At 42.2% G+C, this 17,102-nt stretch overlaps 1 protein-coding gene across 3 annotated transcripts in view; it reads right to left on the minus strand.

Moving 5' to 3' along the window:
• Positions 1 to 6,424: 6,424 nt before the first annotated feature.
• Positions 6,425 to 17,102, minus strand: part of PHKB (phosphorylase kinase regulatory subunit beta) — a 1,122,330-nt gene continuing 1,111,652 nt past the window's right edge. For all 3 annotated transcript variants that reach the window (XM_069216595.1, XM_069216596.1, XM_069216594.1), the window contains one exon: positions 6,425 to 12,338. In XM_069216595.1, the coding sequence (XP_069072696.1) occupies positions 12,201 to 12,338 (138 nt within the window). In that variant the 3' untranslated portion in view covers positions 6,425 to 12,200. The remainder of the gene's footprint in view (positions 12,339 to 17,102) is intronic.

The raw sequence follows: 17,102 nt of genomic DNA on the forward strand, positions 1-17,102 counted from the left end.
TGCCTTCCCTCACACAATGCAGTCTCCAACCCCCTGGTGAGTGTCTGGGGCCAGGCCTGGACAAGGCAGGATCCTGTAAACAACTGAGACTTTTCTTTGAAGTTGGGCAACTTCAAAGGCAGAAAGGGGTTTAAGTATAGGACCCAAAACCCCAGACTTTAGATTACTTCAAGGATTCAAGAGGAACCTCTGCCAGAAGAGATGAAGAGAAGTGCTGCCCCTGCCTGTGACTGTGCCTTGCTGGGCTATCCTGCAGTTGCTGCTTCTGCCTGTGAAAGGGGACAAGGACTGGACTTTGTGGTATATTCCTGCTTGAGAGTTATCTCCAAGGGCTTGGACTAAGCTTGCCGCCTGTTCTGAAATCCCAGGGCCATCAAAGACTTCCTCTACCAGCACCTGGACTCTCTGCTGAGACTCCTGCCCTGCCAAGTGGTGCCATATCCAGTCCCGGGGCCCTTGAAAGGAGAAGCTTGTGGAAAACCAAGGAGAATAAAGAACACCAACTTCGGACGACCCCAGACTGACGCCGCTGCTGGATTCTGCGACGCTTCCTGCAACTGAAGCCACAGTCCTCGCAGGAGTGCTATGACCCCACAGGCCCGACGCCGCGGCAGCCGCGCTGTAGCAGCAAGGACCAGATGCCTCTTTGTGATGCCTCCGCTCCTTCATTCCGCAGCACCAAAACTGATGCTGCACCTGATCCAGCCCCTCCGCGATACCAGACTCCGTGCACTCGCTTATTTCCTCATTTTCACAAGGTAATGTACCTGGGAATCCGTGTGATTTCGTGACCAGCGCCATTAGTGTCGGACTGCTGGGAATGACTCTGTCATGACGCTGTGATATCACAAATTCAAAGCATTTGTGTTTCTGAGTATTATATTGAAGTTTAATATTTTAAAAATTCATAACTTTGCCTGGGTATGTTGGATTTTTGTCGTTTTGGTCTTGTTTTGCTCAGATTAATTTTGGCTATTGTTCAACCCTGGTGTTGAGTCATTTTGGAGTGTTTCCACTCTATTACTGTGTGTGTTGGTAAAAAATACTTTACACATGGCTCTGGGTTAAGCCTTTCTGCTCGTGCCAAGCAACCAAGGGGGTGAGCGGGGGTTAACCTGCTGTGTTTCTCCTTTGCCCTGACTAGAGTGAGGATACTTGCTTGGGCAGGGGGTAACCTGACTGCCAACCAAAGACCCCATTTCTAACAGTAGGATATCAGACCTGCAGAGTTGTACCTGTGCCTTTAAAATGTAATGGAGTATCTTATTTCTTTGAAAAGTGTAGAGGATAAGGGTTCGAGAAAACGTGAAAATGGTCTGGTCTTGACACTGATGTTAAACATTTTTGTGGGTGTAACTTCTCTAAAGGATTCCCAGGTAACCTTAGATTTATGGATGGTATAACAGTGATAATGTATTGTATTGTATTAGGGTTACTTTTTTTTTTTTTTTAATCTTTCACCTTATCCTACATCGTACACCTTCAAACGCCATACCTAATCAAAACCCTATACCTAAAGCTAATATTTACCCTAAAACCCAAAGGTAACGGTTAAGGCAGATGAGAAAATACACATAAAATAATGGTCTAGGAGGTGAAGAGAAGATAAAAACATATGAGGTAAATGTGAAATAACCAAGGTAAAATAAACAAGGTAATTTGAGGACCCTAACTTCAGTTGATGAAAGCGAATTTCAGTTTGCCCTGATTTACTGGTCAATAACAAAAATGCTAGAGCTTTATCCATTGGAAATAATATCCTACAAGTCCTGGCATGATTAAAGTTGTTGGTGGCTGAAAGGCATGGGTAAATTGAAAGTTACTATCATGACATGGGACAAGGTGACAGATATGAAACCATTGCCCTTTTCAAACAGCTACAACTTATTATTTTCCTCACAGTTTTTGCAGTTTTTTTTATCAAGTTGATTTACCTCGTCCGCCGAAATCCAAATACCCCCTCTCTGCCGTCCTCCGAAATGTAAATCCCCCCTATGGGCGGACGGGATATCTGCCACCGAGTTCTAAATCAGGTACGAGTGTTTGGTAAAACTGCTGAAAAAGTCAGTATTTTACTCTAGAAATGAATATGCAGTTATGTAACACTGGTCCACTGCATTTCATGGAACGTCAATCCTCCTTTGAACATGCATTAAAATAAAAACATAGTTGCTTTTGACAACTGTTTACACGTCATCATGCTTTATGGGTGTTGATGCACTGAGTGCTTGGACTAACATAATGATATGTTGTTCAGTAGTTACTGGGCATTATCGGTGGTGGACACAGTCATTCATAACTGAGATCCTGGCCCGGCCATAAGATAAGGACCAAAGTACCAATCATTCTAAATTAGAGAAAATTTAGGAGTCAAATTGGATTCAAATCTACAGTTTTCTGCCCAGGTCTCCGTAGTAGTGGCATTCTGTATTTACCAACTCAAATGCATCTCTGGGATTATTCAGTTTCGTTCAACAGTCACCAGCAAGTCATATAGGCCTTGATCAGCTCTTCATTAGACTAGTGTAACTTTATATACTTAGACAATAAATATGCTCAACTATATTACCTTCAAATAGTCTACAATCAAGCAGCATAGCTAACCTTGGCTGCACCATGATTCAGTGGTGCCAAATCTCTTTTTAAAAGAGAGCCTTGGTTTTATTGGACCTATCTGTTGCCTTCAATACTACTGAAAGAAGGATGTTTTGAAGGAAGGGTACAGGCGTGATGGCTAAAATGATTCCATAAAGCGAGATCTCAGTCAGTTATCACGCCTCTGATTACTTCCAAAAAATGTCTGGGCGGTCCAGCATGGTTCAATTTGTTCACCGATTCTTTTTAACATATTTATGACCTGCTGGCCAAAATCCTTCATGCAATAGGAACTACGTTTCATGTTTACAGCTAAACATCAGCCAGCAGAAAGCTGGCACATAAATGACAAAACAAGCACTGTCAAAGCAAATAAGTCTCACCTATGTAAGCTATTGCCTTTGCCGATGTTTTAGCCATCTTGCACAGCAGCATGGCCTCTGTGCAGCACTGCCGAAGGCTGTTGTGCCACATGGCTTAAAGTTTTAAAAATAAAAAAAGTCACTATAATGCAGCCATCACAGGCTACGTTATAGCACTTTTTGTTTTAAATTGCTGGCAGGAGGGAGGACGAAAGGCATCTAGAACTTCCGTGTTGCACACCCTCCCTCTGAGATTGAGTGGTGGGAAAGGGTTGAGTCTACCTTCGTCTTTTTGTGTTTGCCAATGATCCATTTCCGGTTAAAAGTCTTCCAAAAACAAAAAAAATATGTTTTTCACAATACCCTGAAATCTGTCTGTTTACTATAACAAATGAATTATTATCATTCATTTAGTCACAATTTATTGGACAACAAACCTGACAATGATAATTGAGGTTGCAAAAGTGGAGTCAGGAAGGGATGCAGAAGAAATAACAGTGACAAAGAAATAAAAATACAATATGTACACAAGAAATTGCTTAATTTTTCCTCAGGTCTGCATTTTGCGTTAGCTGGTTTCAAAATTCTTCCTCGACTGAAGTGATTCAATTGAATTTTGCATGTATTATTTTGCTAACTGCCCCATAATTGAGATTAGAGGCAGTTCTGTCTGTCTGTATTGCGTCAATTTCTTAGACATTTGGACCTCAGACTCTATAAGGAAAGTGGGTCCTGCATATATTCTTGAGTGACAACCATGGCTCCTTCAGAAGGAAGTGTAGACCCCGCTCTAACCATAGGACTAGATGACATTTACTCAATAATTTCTAGTAGATGACAATGTATATGACATTTCAGTGATACAGATGCTGCAAACTCCGTAGTAGCGTAGCACACATTTGCTGCAGTTAATTCGCCATTGCTCAAAACACAACCATTATTTCACCCCACCTGAACTGCGACTCAACCCGATTCAACCACAAGGCACCCTTACATTTTTACTTGTTTTACAACAATGGTGGCCACGTCAAAAACTGTTAATTAAGATGAAAAAACCTTTTGGAACAATAACCAATTAGCTAATTTGAGGAAAACATTTTCACTAGAGAGAGAGAGTGAGAAGCTAGTACAATGTAACAATGTAATTTAGGAAAAAATTAACATGCAAGTTGAAGGAATCCGTGTTGGGAGCAACCAGGGACAATAAACAAGAGCAGCCTCATGAGGTAGCACAAAACACAACATAATATGAAAAAAATAATTAAGCCACAGAAATTAGAAGAAAAATAACCAATAAACAAAAAAGATGATTTGCCTTCAGTTGACGTTTGGCAGAGTAGAGCTTTACACAAGAGAAATGAGTTCTCAGAGTTAAGGAGGAAGCACTAACAGAGTGAGACAGTTGGAAGTCCATTGTGGGTTAGGCACATGTATACAAATGTCTAGGTAGGTCTACGCCAGACCACACTGAAACAAATCAATGTATACAAAAGGTTTAAGAATTGTGTCCTTATTTGGAGACAAACATCATCATCATCTTGGTTTGAAAATTGACACACAAAAAACACCATCAGTCAAAATGTAATTTAGATCAATCAAGAGCAATTCATAAACCAACCATTTTTCGGAAGCACCACATGCATTAATAACTGCCTCCCTCCGACCCCCCAAGCTTGGCCACACGCCATGATACCTTCAAATAGGACCTCAAACCTCTTCTCTTGGAAAGACACTTGGGTTAAATGTGTCTTACCTCCATCCGCTCTCCTATATGTGCTCTAATTTGTCTGATGTTGTATCTCAAATGTAGCCTGTGCAGACAGTCTGAGATTGTCACTTTTGTGCTGCTTTCCTCCAGCAAAAACAGGAGAAGAGAAAGCAATATGAGAGAGGAGGAGGGGAGGAAAGTAGACGCATCAATCATGGACAGAGACAGGAAAGTGGTGGGAACAAGCAACACAAATGAGGTATGGGGGAAAGGGGGAGGAAACAGCAACACAAGGTACAGGGGAGTGGACAAACACCACAAGGGAGGGGACTGCAGACATGCACTCTTCAAGAGTGAACATCCAAATGTTTTTTAAAAAGTAACTGCAGGAGCCCAAAGCCAGTGGAAGGACACTGGCCGCAAAAAGGAAGCTTTACTAGGCCCATGCTCTATGGTAAGGAACAACATTAGAAAAGCCTGGAGGAAGCAGGAGGCGCGGACCAATCAGAAGAAAGGAAACAAGAGCAATGTGGAAGCCAACCAATTAGTGATAAGTAATAGGCAGGCTTCTAAGCCCGTTTTAAAGCTTTATTTTGTTAACAATAGATTTTGCCAACAGCTCAAGCAGGCTGTCTCAGGTGAAACCTAAAGATGTTTCAGAGCAACTCAGGCACAAGCAGCTCCCATCTAATTCATTCTTGCATGTGGGCAGTGCAGTTTGGGATTTCTGTGTGAGCACTATGGCCACCTCAAGGGATAGTTTATAAGTGGCATGTTACTAAAATGGCATTTAAAATTTGCAGATCAATCAACCAGAAAGAAACCTAAGAAACAAAACTCAGTTATGGATATTTTACAATGGTGTTAATTTGTCTATATGTTTCTTTCGCAAACATGACTGTTTAGGACTGTCTTGTAGTGGTTTCTGTTGTAGTTGCAGAGGGACCTGATAAAGAATTAAATCATAATACAAACAGAAAAGAGTTCTCTGAACGTCTGTGCTGTGCTCCACAAACCTCCAATTAAAACTCAAACATGGTATACTGTAGAGATCAATAAAATACAATGCTCCACCACAGTGAAATGATTCAATGTAAGCCCGGGTCAAATGATTAAATCAAATCCAAACAACTGATTCAATTCTTCTATGGTTATCCTTACACCACAAACCTGACAGAGTCATGCTAGATTAATGGTATATTTGCACCTACTGTGGACACCATCTTTAAGATTAAACAAGTAAATAGCATGAGAACAGATATGTGTTTGTGTGGAAGCAAAGAACTGTAGAATAACATTGATGTAAGTTAAAAGATCAAATGACAGTTGCACTGTCAAGACAGACCTAAAAAATCCATGTAGGGTAATAAATGCCCTCCTTCCTTCTGTGCTGCTGCTAGAGCAAAACATAAATTATCTAGTTAACTAGGACGCTTTAATGGCATTACAATGTGTGTGCCCCTGAACGTTCAACCTGGATAAATGAAACATAATGATCACAGCTGGGTGGAGAGAAAGTATTTATTTTGTGCAAAGCGCACAACTTGTGCCCAATCAAAACGTTCTCCTAGCTCTAAACATGTGGGCGGAGCCATAGCATTGCTCTAGTGATATCCTCATAATTTTCTGGCCAGAGCTGCACTGTCAAGATAGCCCATAACAATGAACCTGTGGACAAAAATGTATTCACATTTTTTGATTAGCAGGTGGCAACGGCAAGACAAATTTTCTGGACAGTAACATGGCTAAAATCAGGTCATTTAGTTATGTATTTTTATTTGTCAATGGTGAATAAAATGACAAATGAACATACAATATCTTTCCGCCAACAAACTCACAGTGAGATTAACGAAGAAAGTGAATGCAGCTTTATTTCATATACATACACTGCACCGCTAGCCTAGTTCCCTCAAAAGCTGACAAAGCTATGGATTTGTATAAGAATTTACAACAGTAATGCTATTTAATTCTCTTGTTATGTTTCATTTTTCTTCATGAATAAGTTGAAAGATGTTTCAGAAAGTAATCAGGCTATGCTCCCTAGCAAAATGCACGTGCTAAGGCCTAGAGAGAAGTGATTACATTCATTACCGAATAAAAGAAAGCTAAGGTGCACCTCTGTGGCATATATTTTAAGCATGGATACCCTGGGAAGAATGCACAAAGCCAACCGAAATCTCATTAACATATCAAAGTTACAGTTTTCAAGCAAAGTAAATTACTTTTTAAGACCATTATTCAAAAGCACATAACGTAGAAATACACAGTATTTGTAATTTTGCTTCTACATGGGAATTTTGATAATTCAATGATCACATCACAATTTATTTAATATTTATGAATGTTAAATTAAAAAAATCTACCATTTGACCTTGAAGAACTGAAAAGCATTGAGGCTAAATTGCACAAACTGCTCGGGTGACGCTATTTCACACCAGATTTACTAAAGATGACGATATTTTATCTATGCAGACAAAATAAGAGCACTGATGAGTTTTTTCTCGTTGCAAAACAGTCTTCACTGGTCCAAAAAGAAATGGAGTGAAATAGTTCATCCTCACACCTTGCATATCAGAAGCAAATCGTGTAATCTTCTCGATGTTTTACATAGGTATTTGTCTTTTTGCATATTCAGAGTCTGAAAATAATTCCTTATTGTTGCCTATTAACTACAAAGGATTTAAGACTTTGAGGACTCAACCTCCCCGGTGATTCTTAGACCCTGCTTGCTATTCTTCTCAGGAACCGAAACTCCAAGAAATACCTGGAGCTACACAGGCAGCAGCTAGAAGATGTCATGAAGTGCCCGGCCAACTGGAAGATGAGGTACTTTATGAGGACTAAGTAAGTCTAGTAAAGAGACTGTTACGCTGTGGGAAAAAGGATGAAAATATCTGAACAAACTGCCCTTTCTATTAACCAGTGCAACGTTTGTTTTCCTATGGACATGCTCTTTGAAAACCTAAAGCAACCCCATGAAATGTGCGGTGGTGGAAGAACAGCAATCCGTACACTCCCACCGAGCTTCACACCTGTAGGACTGGGCTCCACTGTAGCCTGCACCGGCACCGGCTGAGGGCATCGGGCGCAGCCAGGTCAATGCGCTCTAAATCATAACTGGCACAGTCATGTTTGCAATGCAAGTACCAGGGTGACAACACGACCGAACATGGGTTACTGATGCTCTCAAGCATAGCATCTTTTCGACCCTCTATTCTAACAATAATACTCAAAAAACAGGCCTTCAACAATGAACAAATCAAAGCCAACAAAGACCTTTAGTGTACCCTCTGAGGTGGACCATACTGAGAGCCAATGGGAGAGGAATCGTTAGCCTTCAGAGTTTCAAGATCTTCTTGGGAACTATGTTTTCCTCTGCTTTGTCATAGAGCAATCACAATGCATAACAGGCCTACTGCACAGCAAGCACCAAAAGTTCCGGACCTGTAAGAGACCTGTCCTGTAAACACTCTTTTCTAGTTTACTGTGAAACCAATAAGTGATCGCTACCACTAACAGGCAAATGCGTCCATGCCTATGAAAATCAGTTTCTTTTAGGGTAAGAGTAGATTTCAACATGAGACTCAAGTCAAGTAAACTTACAGTGCAGTGAAAAAAGCACACAGACAAATTCCAGGCAAATCATTCTCAGCTGCAGTGCTAGGTACAGCAAAAAAGGCTTCTTTGTAAATCTATTGTAAGCCATTCCCATTGACAAAACAGCCGCCAGGCTATGCAATAATAATTACTACAAACAGAAAAAGCATAGCTTATAGGTTGAACTATTTCTCCAAAGCAATCTCAGTATTAACAGCGATTTTTATAACTGCCAGTTTTACAATCAACTATGGAAGAAACTGCAATATTTTAAGAAGTGACATCAATCACTCAAGCGTTGTAGCAGGAGACAATATTTACTAGTTCAGATAATTCTTTGTTGTTCTAGCATGGAAGGGTATTGGCAGACTGCAAAAACACAACAGAAATATAAGCAACTCAAACATCACACCTATTAAACTTACATATTCCCTGTGGGATGTAGATCATATTCACGACTGTACTGAGTGGGGTAGGGGGCACAAACACAATTCTAAAACCTCATTTTCCATAGAAAGGAATTACCAATTACGCTCCACTCAAAACTCTTGACATCCACTAATGAGAACACAGGATAGTCCTAGATTTTGTAAGAAAATATTAGGCTGCAGATTTGCACAAAGCACTAAACCATACAACCACTTTGCCAAACAAAATACGAGGAATCCACCATCTATATTTTTAGCAATGAAAAATGTAATCCAGTACCAATATACCACCTTCTGGTATCTTTTCCTGCAAGTCAAAATAACCCAACATGCAATTGTCTGTGAAATGGCAGGACAAGCTCGTGAATGTATGCTTGCTGGATATTAAATTGTAATAACCAGCCCCTGTCTTTTGTAATTTTTTACCCATCTTAAAACTCGATGAATGCTTTCTTAGGGTCACAAAATACCTAGAGAAGCATCATACCTACCCACTTGCCAGGAAAACACCAGGTTAGAGCAAGGACAGAGGGAAAGCGTAACAGTGGGAGGAAGTGGAACAATGGTACCACCTTCCATGCATTCAAGGCATAAAATGTTTGACTTCCAGTGGTTATGTGCGATACTAATTTGTGGAGTTCAAAAGATTAAGGGTGCCCTTGAAATACTCGAATAACGTGTGTGACTCCCCTTTTAATAAGAGAGTAGACAACACTAATGAAGCTAGGAAGCAGAGTTTGCAAGCATGTGGGCATAATCCATGTGGTGACTCGGTAATGGCTATTAAACATGTCTCCGGATTAACATATTGGTCACTGGAATATGCAGTGCCTTTAGTTTGCATTGCGTTCGTCACCATCTTGATTCACTTCATCTGAAAATGTTACTGTTTATCATACAGCTTATCAAACAGTTTCAATTATATCAAAAAAGAAAGCCCAAAATGCACAACTATGAAAGGTGACGTAAGGTGTCAATCTACCTGGGTATTGCCACCAACACAAAGATGTAGCGAGAGCCACACACGTAGCTACAATCTTCCCCTCCTGCACTGGCTTGAAAAAAATCCATGCTGATCCACAATAGTCTCAGTTGGGCAAACAGCTAAAAGTATCCAGATTATCAATGACAGTTATGGTTTATTATTAAATCATAGTTCTTTCTCTCTGAATGTTTTCTGTAGATGACGATGGGAAAATTTCGCGGAGCAAAAAGTCACCAGCTATGGGATGCCACAGATCTATCTGGTCTCCTCAATGATTTTTCTTCACATAGACCACCCCATCATTCTTCAGGCAGAAGGTTGTTTAGTTAAAAAAAAAAAGGTGATTAACCTGGGTCGCCTGGACCAGACTGTGAATCAGCAGCTGAAAACTGTACAAACATCGAATTAGCCAACTGTGAAATGTGTCAGACTTTGTACCACCTGCCTGCAAGCACTGGAGGTGCCAAGAGTCGCTGCTAAACACTATGTCAGACTCGGCAATACGCTTTATAATAGATTACCACAATCCCTGTGCGAGTGGCTCTAAAGTGTTCAGATCCCTGAAGACTAACTGGTGTGGGAGGGCAGCAAAAGTGGGACGGGTTTCTCATCCCTTCACTGTTTGGAGGTCAAGGTCAGGATTTTGTGTAAAGTACTTTGTCATGCTTTCAGGTGCCTTTCCACCTCTACACCAGTAAACGAAAGTGAGAAAACGATTCCATACGTGCATGAAAGAGCCTTTTGCTCAGTCGAATACCTGCTCTTGAAAATACCTATTTGATAGCTTGTGGAAAAGAGTTTTAAGTTCAGACTTGAATGTGTTTTTTAATTTAGTCATTGACCTCTTCGATTCATTCATCCTTTAAATGCCACCGCTTCTCCTGAGTTGTTTTAATTAGGTTGTGTTGGGTTTCTCTGTGGGGACGAAAGATTTTGTGATGGGTGCAAAGTACAGTGGGTGCCCTGCAACAAAATCAAATAAGTTAGAGTCTCGATCTAGAAACGGAAATATAAAGACAATGGCTTCGGATCAGTCAGTCAAAAGAGGAGCAAAAAATCAAATGTGCAATAGTATAACAGTATAAGAGGAAGACGGCATGCCAAACTATAGGATGGTCCTTTCTAGCTAGTTATAAAAACAGCAGTCTCATCCTGCTCAACTTCTGTCGGAAGAAAAGTAATGCTGCTAATTCAAGACATTCATTCAGTGAAAGCAGGGCTAAGACTTTTCAACACATAAAGCGTGGAAGAAGCCTCAATCAAAAACATATATACTCAGAGTAAACAAAAAAACATGTGTCCCTCTGACTGACGAGCCTCAGTCACTATCTATTGACATGGGAAAGACAATAAAGAAATGATGGTCAGGTGCTGGTCAACTGAACAACGGTACCATCAATCCGAGTGGCGCTGGAGATCGAAAATCCTGAATTAGTTGTTCTCTAGACATGATGCTGGTGGACGATTCAAGATGGATGGACATCTACATACCCATAGGAGTTCTGGAAGACAGATCAGAGAGGGTCAGTGTGAAGTCCTGGCTTTCAGTGTCTTGGGAGGAGTATTGCTCGGTGTTTCAAGACCCTGCAGAAATTCTAAGAGAAGTACCACCTAACTTTGGCAACTGCAGGCTGATGAAGACTTTGAGGCGCAAGCAGCCATGAATGAGCTGCCTTTTTGCTTTAGGAAGGCTCTATGGTTTAAGTGCTAACCAAATGGTTCAAAATGAAAATTAATGACAGTAAGGTGATGTGCACTACGTTTTGACCCACTGCCTCTATGGAACAATCTCTGTATGAAAACAAGAAACTAGCATGTTGGGGAAAATAGTTCCATTACTGAAAAAACATAACTGCCCGCTTCTTTCAATTACCATAGATTATTTCAACGAGGCTTTCTCAATTTTAATTTCCAATTGCTCCAATTCTACAATAGGAATTGAGGGCAAACACAAGAATGATCTGATTTGACTGCTTTTCTGATTAAGTTTACGAGCATATGTTTATGATAGTTTTGCTTCATCCAACGACCAGTTTAAAAGAGAATTCCATTGTTTTAATGTAGCATCCACTCTGCTGTTAATTTTCGAACCATACATTTAAACAGAACGCGAAACATATACAGAATTGTAAAGGCATGTCCCTTTAACAAAATAAAACAAAACTGACTGCAAATCAAAACTAAAATTTAAAAAACGGACTGATTAGGGGACATCATTATTTTCAAATATGCATTCGCCACTCTTCATGCAAATGTCATGTTTCGCCTTGGATACTATCCATTTAATTGACTGTGCCACTACAGCCGGCACCTCTGTAAACACATTGTAATGCAAACAGCCTCTTAAAGATGAAAAGAGACGTGGGAGTCCGAGCCGGAAGTTCCGGCCCATCGGCGGGAGCAGACTCAAACAGATTTCTCTAATGAAAGTGCTGGCATCCAGTCCCGCCTGGGGCACAAACCTAACATCAGACACAAAGAAATGCACACAAATAAACCGGAGAAAAGCTCTCCTTTGTGCTCTTTTAGCTAACAGTGCAGGGGTCGTCACTGCTTGGCTTCACTTCCCCTTCCAGCAACAAATTCATCGCCGCCTTCGTCAAGTAGCTGCAGGTTCCCCTCGTGCCCAGTGGGGGAGTGTTGTAAAAGGAAGTCATGTCGCCCTGTGGAAGGAAAACACAAGGCACTTAGTTGAAGCTTTATCACCAAAAAAGCACGTTTCGAATGTACAGAGATATAAGTATTGTACAAAGGGAAAAATAGTCAACATCTCAGTTATTTAGCTCAAAGAGATGAACTCCGTTACCATTGCTACCATCTTGGCAAGTAAATAAAGCATCCATTATTATTAGAAATTGGTATCTCATGGCATAGCAAAGGTCCCCGTAGAAGGATGTCAAGGCTTTTGTAAGCCTGAAAAAACGAAGTTTAGTACCACAGTCCAAAGTTTCACATGGCACATCTATCCTGGTCTTTTTGATGGTCACTGTTGTGACTTAGTGACCACCACTGCTGGCATATCCTACAGCACATAAACTCCATCTGTGACCTAGAACGAAGCATGGACGCAGACATGTCAACAGTGGAGTGACCACGGAAACCTAATATTCGCCACAGGTGAACCCAAAATACCAAGGGGAGACAATGGCTATGACAATGTTTTTTTTCTAAAACTAATAATTCTTGGCACTAAAACGCCAATTTCTGTTGAAATTTGCAAATTATTTATCACATTGTGCATTATTCTCACTGCAGAGAAAACTGTGGCCCCGACTACAGTTTAGAACAATAAAAGCCACTTTGGGGGAGTGTGTGTGCGTGTGTGGGTTGGGGGGTGGAACACCCCCAGGTATGTCCCATACAACAGCGTTTTTTGAACCTGGCCATTCTGAATAAACACCGGGGAATATTAATTAAACAAAGCTGTCAGTGTTTGTTAGAGGTAAACACATACTACATTATCCTTGTAGGTACTACAAAGCGATACATTTTTTAATGGATTTTGTCGTATACGAGCTGAGGCACGATATCCTCTAGCAAAAGAGATTATCGGGCGGACCAAAGCTGTTTTTTGATGATTTTTGGGAGTGAGGTCATCAGAATGTAGACATTTAATGCAGATGAAATGTACACTCAGATCCCAAAATTTGTGTCGCTCAGACTAAGACAACCTTCGGAAATTGTTCTCTACTAAGACTCCTGGAGGAGCAGATTGATGCTATACATGTATTAGTTAGATGTTCTTATCACGTCTGGCATGAGCAGGATGGCAGTGATGACCCTGGGGGACTGACTCCCTCCTGAGTTTTATGGAGTATGCTATGGTACCTTGATTGACAGGCTCCTATACTGGTTTTAGATGAGGCCACGGGTAGGGTTCTTTCAACCCCCCCCTTTCTATGAGGGAGTCTTGAATAGTGATGGCCCTGAAGCCGAATACAGGACCTACTCCCAATCTGACATATTGTCCACACTATGCTAAATGTAAATAAAACGTTCTTTAGCAAGGCACATGCTGCAGAGAGTTGGGGCATATTTAATCCATAAGAAACAATACAGCTTCATGTTATATAGGAACAACGAGATTAATCCATGTCGTTTTTATTAAATATAATGCCAGAGGAATGTACCAGGAACTTGGAAAATGCACTGGTGTACCTAAATCCCAAACACAACATTTGATGTTTTAAAGTGGGTGTTCAGGATTAGAGCGTAGGGACACTATGGCTTTCGACCTCATTTCATTGCTTGGGTGGAACTATAATGCACAAGACCGCTGAGCCAAGTCAGGCTGGTGCATGGACTCAGTTTAGGGCACTGGAGAAAAGGGAAATTGGCAGAACTAGCCACAGAGGCCGCTTCTTTTCAACATATCTACAGAATGTCTTTAGGTGCTCCTAAGAGAGCAATAGCATTCCCGATTGGTCATAGATTGTTCAATATGTGGAACAGGCTTATGTTTCTGATTGAACTATGGGTGTCGATGTTTACGCTTCTGATGGCAGCTAAATGTTTTGAGGTCTTCACAGGAGTGAGGTTCAATTACGATAAATTAAGTTCTAGGGCTATGGTTTGGCTGGAACAGCTTCAACTACCGCCTCTTACTCGGGAAAGATCGCTTTCAAGTACCTGGATGTCATGATCTTGTCACAAGGAGTCTTGCATCACAACAAGACTGCTGGATTTGGGGCGGCAGCACCTCTGCTTGTAGGCGATTGAGTCACCCCTACACCAGTTGGCAGCTGTCAGCCCAACCCTCCCAGCTCTCTAGCAGCACATCACCCAAACCCAAATAGTAGAGGAGATTTGTGTCAGCCTTGCGCATGGTTACTCTGAAAAGCCCTTAGGGCAATCTTGGTAAACAAGCCTTACCCTCTTCTCTCAACATACAAGTCTACTACACGCACATAGGCAAGAAAAGAGATGCAGGACAGTTTTCAATACATTATTTGAAGACTGCAATCTACGATAAAATACACGAGCTGCAATGATTAGGATAATGAGGAATGACAAAATCAGGGTTGTGAAAATTAGAGACGTAAATATGAACAACCCCGACATACTGCAATGACATGAATATACAATTCCTACCTAAAAGCCTAATCTATAGCCCCTTAGCAAGAGCATGGTGATGTCAGCCAAATCTGTCCATGCAGTGTCTATGAAAAGCATACCCCACCCTGTTACCATGGTACAAGGTCAGGCCTTCAGTCTCCAGATCAGGCTCTGCTCAGGTGCTACAGTTCCTGCAGGGGGAGGTGTGAAGCACCTCCACCCAGTACAGGCTTTGTTCCTGGTCACAGAGTGCACAAAGGCACTCACCCCATGTGGCCAGAAACCCGTCTGGATGTGGCAGGCTGACAGAAACTGGTCAGCCTACTACTAGTAGTTGGACTGGTATACAGGGGGCATCTCTAAGATGCCTTCTGTGTGCACTTCTCAGTAAATCCCACACTGGCATCAGTGTGGATTTATTGTGCTGAGAAGTTTGATACTAAACGTCCCAGTATTCAGTGTAACCATTATGGAACTGTGGAGTTCGTGTTTGACAAACTCGCAGAACATATACTCTTTATGGCTACCCTGCACTTACAATGTCTAAGAATTGGCTTAGACACTGTAGGGGCATAGTGCTCATGCAGCTATGCCCTCAACTGTGGTATAGTGCACCCTGCCCCTGGGCAGTAAGGCCTGCTAGAGGGGTGACTTACCTATGCCACAGGCAGTGGGTTGTGGGCATGGCACCCTGAGGGGGGTTGCCATTTCGATGTAGTCTTTTTCTCCCCACCAGCACACACAAGCTGTGAGGCAGTGTGCTGAGTGAGGGGTCCCCAGGGTGGCATAATACATGCTGCAGCCCTTAGAGACCTTCCCTGGCCACAGGGCCCTTGGCTCCATGGGTATCATTTACAAGGGACTTATCTGTGTGCCAGGGCTGTGCCAATTGTGGAGACAAAGGTACAGTTTTAAGTGAAAGAACACTGGTGCTGGGGCCTGGTTAGCAGGACCCCAGCACACTTCTCAGTCAAGTCAGCATAAATATCAGGCAAAAAGTGGGGGGTAACTGCAACAAGGAGCCATTTTCCTACAGTGTGTGCCAAAAGTAACACCGCAGAGGAGCATTAAAAAACAAAGCGGTGTGTCGATTTTTCAGCACGGCAGAAGCGAAGCACCTATTCTTTACACGCGGCCAGATGATGGGTCAATTCTTCCCACGCTGCAAGGTGATGAGTCGATTTTCCGTCGCACAGCCTTGGTCCTCACTGCGATGCAGGGATTATTTTGATGCCCAGGGGCGATGCATTTGTAACTAGGATTAGCTGTGTAGACGGGGCAGGCAGTGCGGCGATGTTTTAGCCGTGAGACAGGCCCGAGTCGAATTTGGCAGGAATTGCGTCGATTTCCTGACACTGGATTTCCTTGAAGAGGTGAAGTCTTTGCTGGCCCTGAGACTTCAGAAACAGTAGGCAAGCTCAATCTAACCCTGTGGAGAGCACTTTAGGAGGAAGACAGAGTCCTTCCAGCAGTCAGGAACAGCAGGCAGCAGGGCAACAAACAGAAAAGCAGTTCTTCAGAAATGCAGTCCAGATGAGTGCTTTGGGCAGCACAGCAAAGCTTCCTGACAGATTCCAGTTGCAGGTCCAGAAGTGTCTGATTTTGGAGGGTCATATTCCCAGTATATATACACTCAAAAATCCCTTTGAAGTGGGGGAAACTTCAAAGAGTGGTTTTGAAATGCACAGGATCCCCTTTCAACCCAGCCCCGTTTGTCAGGATCCCTGTGGGGGAGTTATCAGTCCTTTGTGTGGGGTCAGGCCACTGGCCTTTGACATGCAAGTGAGCACCCCTACACCCTTCCTGCCCAGGAAGACCCATTCAATACGCAGATGAATACAGATGTGGCTGAGTGTCCTGTGTTTATGGCTGTCTGGGTGGAATGCACAAGGGGAGCTGTCAACCAGCCCAGCTCAGCCCAGACGTGGACTGGAAACAGGCTGTACAGCACAAAAGGCAGTAGTGGAGAGAAATGCCCACTTTCTAATAGTGGCATTTCTAAAATAATAATGGTAAATCCAACTTGACCTGTAAGCAGGATTTTTCATTACCATTCTGGTCATACCAAACATGACAAAGCTACTCCTTCCAGATCAGAATTTACCACTTAAAAGCGTATAAGAGCATTTCCAATGCTGGTCTATGAAAGGAGTAGGCCTCACAGTCGTGAAAAACGACTTTGTGAGTTTGCCACAACTAGGACATGCAAAAAAACATAAGTACAGGCCCTGCCTTTTACGTACCTAGCACCCTGCCCTACGGGTTACCTAGGGCCTACCTTGGGGGCGATTTATATGTAGAAAAGCATTTGCATTGCAATGGGTCTTGCTTTACTCGAGTTAGAGGTATTAGCATTGTAAATTCCTAACTGG

The sequence above is a fragment of the Pleurodeles waltl genome, chromosome 12 (assembly GCF_031143425.1).
Source record: "Pleurodeles waltl isolate 20211129_DDA chromosome 12, aPleWal1.hap1.20221129, whole genome shotgun sequence".
Classification (NCBI taxonomy): Eukaryota; Metazoa; Chordata; class Amphibia; order Caudata; family Salamandridae; genus Pleurodeles; species Pleurodeles waltl.